General features: G+C 53.9%; 3 protein-coding genes across 3 annotated transcripts; 1 reads left to right on the top strand and 2 right to left on the bottom strand.

The window, feature by feature from the left end:
- Positions 1-1,006: 1,006 nt before the first annotated feature.
- SPSK_10328 (uncharacterized protein) lies at positions 1,007-1,396 on the bottom strand (the record flags this gene model as incomplete). Its single annotated transcript, XM_016736789.1, has 1 exon — positions 1,007-1,396. The coding sequence occupies one exon, from the start codon at positions 1,394-1,396 to the stop codon at positions 1,007-1,009; it is 390 nt and encodes a 129-aa protein (XP_016582735.1).
- Positions 1,397-2,763: 1,367 nt separating this feature from the next.
- SPSK_00491 (uncharacterized protein) lies at positions 2,764-4,483 on the top strand (the record flags this gene model as incomplete). Its single annotated transcript, XM_016727459.1, has 6 exons — positions 2,764-2,843; positions 2,982-3,078; positions 3,162-3,234; positions 3,299-4,100; positions 4,185-4,354; positions 4,458-4,483. 6 exons carry the CDS (start codon positions 2,764-2,766, stop codon positions 4,481-4,483), a joined length of 1,248 nt encoding a protein of 415 aa, XP_016582734.1.
- A 614-nt stretch (positions 4,484-5,097) lies between these two features.
- On the bottom strand, positions 5,098-7,260 carry SPSK_00453 (uncharacterized protein; the record flags this gene model as incomplete). The annotated part of the gene is made up of 2 exons (XM_016727422.1): positions 5,098-7,118; positions 7,221-7,260. 2 exons carry the CDS (start codon positions 7,258-7,260, stop codon positions 5,098-5,100), a joined length of 2,061 nt encoding a protein of 686 aa, XP_016582733.1.

The raw sequence follows: 7,260 nt of genomic DNA, 5'->3' as shown, positions 1-7,260 counted from the left end.
GCATGGGCAGGGAGCGGCAATGTGAGGCTGTAGTAAAACTCCGTACAAGCCACCGGGACACGGCTGGCCACCGTTGCTGGGCCTATCCAGGTTTCTGTGCAAGCTTCGTGAGTGCGTTGGCATACTCATTGCTCCCTTGGGCCGCCGTCCTATCACTCTCTAGTCGCTCTGTCTGGAGAGGACCACCACGCCCACTTGCCGACCTGCCGGGATGTGTTGATTACTTACGGGGCCATGATATTTCTGTCTGTAATTTTGGCACGTTCGGCTGGCTGCTGGCCGCCGTCTGCAAACCGCGATCTGCTAGGGTGGGAAATTGCGCTGTCTAGAATTTTGCGTGTTGCTGCTATGAACAACGACTGGAGCTCTCTGTTGATCAGCCGTGGCAATATTGCGACGTTGGAGCGCAAAAGTTTTGTCGCCGTGTTCAGCCTCGGCGGCAAGGGAATAGAATGAAAATAAAGGGGAGGGGGGGGGGGCTCGAATCTGTCAGGCAAGTGAGAAGCGACCAAAATATCAGCGTTGGATGGCAAGGCAGGGGACGGTGCTGCGCACCATCGCACCTGCTGCTTATCGCAGTAAATATCGAAATATCGAAATATCGAAATATTGAAATATCGAAATGCAGTACACGTAACGCAGTGTCCGTTCGGTCGTTGGGAAGGCGCGACTGGGTCGCACATGTAACCCTGTATGTCATACTGTCCGCACCTGTGGTGTTGCAACCACCTGTATCCGACCCCATGTTGCCAGACGAACGAAAGTACTGAACATGTAGACCAGACAAGGCGGAGCGGTGCTATGTGCATCTCACCCAACCATATGCGCTGTTGGAATCTGCTCCATCTGCCCCATCTGCTCCATATGTTAGCGCCGTCATGCGAAGGTCGGTCTTTCCCATTCAAGAATGCCTGACTGACGGAGCCAGCGCGAAGCGAAGCCTCCCCATCCAGCTGGTCGTGCCCACCCAAAGGAAACTCCGAGCCTGCTAAGAAAGGAAAGGGCGTTAATTACATGGCGAAAAGGCTGGCGCAAGACCACGTCTGTTTGCTCCCACTGGGTCCCTCCTGTCCCAGCAAGAACTAAAGGAATGGACGAGGAACGAACCTACAAAAGGACTCTCGCGCCAGCCATCCTTGTTAGCAACGCCGACACAAAGGAAGCCGCAACCCGCTACGGCGAACCGTCCCTCTAAGTTACCTCCAATTTGCCACTGTCCAATTGCGTTGCCTGGCGCCGCGCCCGAGGAACTCGCTAGCGGCCAGCAGTGGTTGGTGTTTCCTTCTTTGTTTTTCTTGAACTCGCCTTCCGCGCCGGTTTCCTTTCTCTTCCGACCCCTTTCGTTAGCCAGGTTCTCCTCCTGCCTTCTGGTCCGCATTGCTCTTGATTCTGCCATATTTTCCCGGCCTCTTTTGCATCGTCACAGCTTTTTGTCAGAGCTCCTGCCTTCCGTGCTCCAACCTTCCTTCGTTGCTTCCTTTCTGGCGTCCGTCGTCTGTCCGATCTTGCCTGGCCTTCCTGGCATCCAATCAAAGCTACCCCTCTCGGTCCTCCCCCCCACCACCTCGTCTGTTCTTTTTCTCCTCCTCTCGTCACGCTGCTCACGTCCATTGGGCATCTTTCTTCCACCCTTTTCTCGCCCTCACACGAGCCTGTCCTTCGCCGCCTTTACCAGCAACTCGAGTGGCCACGGCTGCATCCCCGCCTCTCCGCCACTTACCAGTTTGAGCGCCCGTCTTACCCGCGTTAATATTTCTGTCGTCACCGCAAAGTTTCGATTTATACCCGATCATCACGCTGGGCTCTCCCTCGTCCCCGACCACTCCCGGACCCTCTTTCGGGCATCGCCCAATCTCCCGGTCGTTGCTGTAAGTGCTCGTCGTTCGTAGATCTGTTCATGGAGCTTCACACACCGCACCAGTCCTGTTGCTACCCCACTCCGTTTCCATGCGACGCTCTGCGCGTCCCACCGCGACCGTAAGTTGAGCTTAAGTTGAGCTTCTGGTCCGAGTACCACGTCTGTCGTTCACCCTCACGGCTCCCTATTCAACCTGTTTCCTCCGTCACCATTCCCATTCCTTCTTCGGTGCGGTCATTGCTTGTTTCTCCCACCTCGTGGTCCCAAGACTCAAGCCAGGGCCTCTCAACCTCTGATCCCAATTGCTTCTGTTTGTCACCTTTCTTTGCCTTACACCTTTGCCTGCAGCCTTCGCGCATCGGACGTGCCTTCTCAGCTGGTGGCGCCCATGTCCGTTCCCATCATTTCTTTTGCTTCAGCCCAAGGCTCTCACTGCACTGACCCAAAACCCCCCCGAGTCTATTCTTAAAGTCTGGGCCCCTAGTTTCCTTCTGCCTTTGCCTAATTGAGCTCCATCAGTATTCCTCCGGCCAGTATCCCATCCATCACCTCTTCAAACTGGAAATCCTACTGCCTTTTTATGCTTCATTCATCTGTTGTCTTTTCTCGCAACGAATGCGTGCTAACGCTCAGTGCCAAGGCTGCCGGAGCTCTCCTACTGAATAATCCATACTTGGCCTGATTTGTTCTGCTGGCCTCTTGATAAAAATCCTTTGTCGAGCCACCGAAGTCGTTACTACCCACCTTCGAAAGAGCCTCGGCGCTTCCCGACGAACCTCGACGGATTCTAGTTGTTCGCCTGCTTTTGTCTCGTCATTACGAACCAGACAGCCGAAGCGTGCCGCTTCATTGCGCGCATTTCCGGCCTATTTGCAACAACGTGACGGCTACTAGACAGCACAGACATGTCTGGATACCCGGGACAAAATTACGGCCCTTACGGCGCTCCGCCGCCTGGCGCATTCCCTCCCCAAGGCTACTTCCCGTGAGTAACTTCCGCCTTCCAACTTTCGACGCACGAACTTGGTCAACCTGCCGGGAGCCCGCCTTGTGCCTTTTTATTGTGCTTCGTGTGTACCCTTCCCGTGTTTTGGGCAACTGCATGCTAATTCCGTCTTGGCAGTCCGCCTCAACAGTTCAACGGATATATGCCACCAGGTCCTGACGTCCCGGCTTATGGGTTCCATCAGCCGCCCCCGCAACCATATGGTTACAACCAGGTACGCAGCGTCACATTTCCACCCAAGTGTTGTCATCTCGCATGCTTTGCGTAGTGCCTGTAGAATTAACAGCATCTTCCCAGCCACCGCCACAACAGCACTTTGGCGGTGTCCCTTTCAACGGCGGCCAACAGCAGTTTGGCGGCCCCCGGCAGTGTAAGTAATGACGTGCATTGAGTCCGCTCACCTCTTTATCTTCCGACGTATCTAACTTGGCTAGCGAGCGCCGCCTACGTCGACCCCAACATCCACAAGCCTCCACAGACGCCTCAGCAGTTCGGTAACGGTGCTCCAACCGGCTACAACTTTCAATACTCACAATGTACTGGACGGAGGAAGGCCCTTTTGATAGGCATCAACTACTTCGGCCAACGGGGACAACTTCGGGGCTGTATCAACGACGTCCGGAACATGTCGTCCTACTTGGTGGAGAACTTTGGCTACAGGCGGGAGGATATGGTCATTCTCACAGACGACCAGCAAAACCCTATGAGCCAACCTACCAAAGAGAACATCCTGCGCGCGATGCATTGGTTGGTCAAGGACGCCCGGCCAAACGACTCGCTTTTCTTCCACTACTCAGGTCACGGGGGCCAGACGCGAGATCTTGACGGCGATGAAGACGACGGATACGACGAAGTCATTTACCCAGTCGATTTCCGGACCCACAGCCACATCACTGACGACGAAATGCACCGCATTATGGTCCGGCCACTACAAGCTGGCGTTCGCCTAACTGCCATTTTCGACTCATGCCATTCGGGAACGGCCCTCGACCTGCCGTACATTTACTCTACGCAGGGCATCCTGAAGGAGCCTAACTTGGCCAAGGAAGCCGGCCAGGGCCTGCTCAACGTCATCTCGTCCTACAGCCAGGGTGATCTTGGTGGAGTTGCCCATAATATCATGGGCTTCTTCAAGAAAGCAACCGGTGGTGATGAGGCACATGCTCGTACTCTTGCTACCAAGACGTCGCCGGCCGACGTCATAATGCTTTCAGGTAGCAAGGACGATCAAACTTCGTACGTACCCTCCCATGGTGGCATCACCTTTTTTTTGTGTTTGATGGATATAAACAGCCGCTAACATCTTTCTTTTTCTAACAGTGCCGACGCTACGATTGCATCACAAGCCACTGGCGCTATGTCGTGGGCGTTCATCTCCTCTCTCAGGAAGAACCCCCAGCAAAGCTACGTTCAGCTGTTGAACAGCATCCGTGACGAGCTATCCACTCGTTACTCTCAGAAGCCACAGCTGTCGAGTTCGCACCCTCTCGGTAAGGCCTCTTTTTTGCAAGCATGTATTTTTATTTATTTATGTTGCTGCTTTCCACCACGCCGAATCGTTCCTTAAACGACCATATACTAACTGAGACGCAGATACAAACCTATTATTTGTCATGTAAATGAGACTTTATATGACAGACAGGGTTTCTTTCGGTAAACCACAAGTGTGGCCACTGGGCAAATTACAACATTCTTTCCTTTCGCCTTTTCGTTTGGTTCTCGACTTTGTTCGCTACTTTTGCAGAAAGACAATTGTTACCGAATGTCAAGCTGTCATTTCCGTTATCGTCCATTGCGCTTTCTATTCTTAGTCACCACTTTTTTTTTTAAACATTTTACATTTCTTATTTGTATATGGGTTAATCTTGGGGGGTTATTTAAGGACAAAAGAGAGATGGACCGGTCTATTTCTTATAGCCAACATTGTGCACAATTGTTGTTGTTTATTCCCACTTGCTTATATTATAAACTTACTACTTCTTTTTTTCATCTGGTATTACAAGTGACCATTGAGAATGCGCAAGCCCTTTGCGTCGTTTTCCCTTTTCAAATCCGTGAAAAAAGTGCGTTTTTTTTATTTTGTATTGCTTAGAGACCTACTAAACTATGAAGCGTTGCGAAAAGGCAGCTTCGCCGCACTCTTTAAGGCATTGTAAAAAGCAAACCCTAGACGAATCGTTGCTCGTCTTTATATTTTCCAGCGCCAGTTCACTTCGCTAATATTTCTCATGCGTTACGCGTCACCGCCCATCTTCATGTCAGTGTCCTGCTCGCGCAACAGATAGGCCATCATGGCCCAAGAAAGTCGCATGGCCTTTAACCGGTCCTCAACCTTAAAGAAATCGAACCAAGGACTGCGAACCACTTCAAGCCCTGCCCATTTTCCATCCAGGGCCACGTCGTCTCCTGCTTCGACCCCGTCCAGTGCTTGCAGCAACCGCTGGGATACACGCACACGCACAATGGACATGTGGTGGAAGAGTGCGCTCACGACGAATATGTCATCGTAATCGGCGTCAACTTTCCGGCCAATGGCTTGAAACCGTGTCTTTTTGTCCCAGCTAGAACTCGGGGGGCGCACCATGCGGTAGTTGTCGTACATTGCCAAGCCTTTGCGCGGCTTTTTCGTCGCACCACGGACGGGCATACCGGTGATGCTAAAGGCAGATTCGAGGGCATTCATCAGGTTGGCTCGTCCGCCGCCGCCGCCTCCGCTGATACCCCCCGTCCCTCTTCCGGATGAAAATCGTCCGGGCCGGGGTAGCCCACTGCTGACAGCACCGCTATCAAGGCCGCTTCCGCCTCCAGGTTCATTAGCACTGGTGCCTGCACCCTCCTCCTTTGCAGTGGTATCTAGGACCTCGTCTGTATTGGGAGCGGAGTCCACCTCGCGACCAATTGGGCCGCCAGAGCCGCCACCCCAGCGCGGCTTCGTAGCCCACCACTCGCCTTTGCCTATGCGGCGCTCTGCACGGCCCTCACGTGCCCGGTGTTGGGCTGTCAGGAGTGCCGCAACGAGTTCACGTGCAAGGTCGATGGACGAGTCTTTGTCCGACCCTGCTTCCTCAGAGCCGCTGGAGAACGTTGTCGTATGGCGAGCGCTAACGGCGGCTAGAGGGCCGTCGACAAATCCTGCGCGGGCCGCTTCCCGTGTTGACGGTGTGCGGAATACAAAGACACAGCCCGAGGAAAAGTAAGAGCTGGGGCCCTTTGGATACCTCAACGCTTGGACTGCGTGTGGCTGATCCTGGTTTTGTTTCTGGACTTCAACGTGTCCTTTTTTGTCAGACGGATTGTCTTGCGCTTCTTCGAGCGATATTGTCCCCGTGTTGAGGTATAGACGCGGCTCCACACGGGGTGCAGAAACATTGCAGCCAAAGTCATAGGCGACAAGCTTGAGGAAAGCTGTGATAATATGGAGTCGATATTCTGGCGGCATCTGACTGCCAGCGTTGGTTCGGTAGAAGCGGAACTCGGGAACGGACGGTACACCGTCCTTGGCTGGTGATGAGGGTTTACTTTCCGAGTCCGTCGTAACTGCTGTAGAGGATGCCGAAGAGACAGAATCGCAACCGCTCTCATTGCCGTCACCGCCATCGGCATCTATACTTTCGTCGCCTTGTTCGTTGGCGGTCTTGGAATCGGGGGCGTCGGCTCCATCCGACGGTGCACTCGACGACTTGGAGGGGTCTTTGTCCGGAGGCAGCGTCATTGATGTGTCATCCCAATACGTAGAGAAGCTCTCGAGATGACGGTAAAACTCGTAGGCGTTACCAAGCCGCACTGCCGGCTGGCCGGGTTGTAGCGGTTGCATACGGCGCACGGATCGGTAGGCGGCGTTATTATCAATAGACAATTCGCGTCTCCGGTCCAGGTAGGTTTGGATACCCGGAGACCGGCTGCCGTTGTTAAGCGGCCGCCGTGTAGATTCGTTGAGTTCGCGGGCATCGTCGTATGAGATGTCCTCCCACGTGGAAAAATCGGGAACGAGGGTGTGGTATTCAGGGATGAGGACTGTGGGCTCGGCGTTCTGCTTGATGTGGACGCCAAGGGCCTGAAAGTGCTCAAGGCTAATATCCGTTGGGCGCACAATGCTCTGCAGGATGGCCGTCAGAGGATGTTTCTTGGTGGGCCCAGACGGACCACCAGAAGCCGCACCGGCGCCGTGCCCCGTTAAGTCGGCGAAGTAGCGCGGGAAGTTCACGGGTGTGGGCGGTGGCACATCTTTGGGAGGCGTCGATGGAAGCGCATTTGCTATAGTGTGGCTTGGTCAGATGAAGTTCGGATGATGGGGCATGTCGCAAGAAGAGAGGCAGAAGGCATGAATGGGCAAGGCCAAGGAAGGAAAACAGTAACGGATCGCGGCCAAGCCGAGACAAGCACACGAGATAGACAT

This window comes from Sporothrix schenckii, assembly GCF_000961545.1.
Source record: "Sporothrix schenckii 1099-18 chromosome Unknown Cont49, whole genome shotgun sequence".
Lineage (NCBI taxonomy): Eukaryota > Fungi > Ascomycota > Sordariomycetes > Ophiostomatales > Ophiostomataceae > Sporothrix > Sporothrix schenckii.
This window is presented reverse-complemented; position numbering and strand designations above follow the sequence as displayed.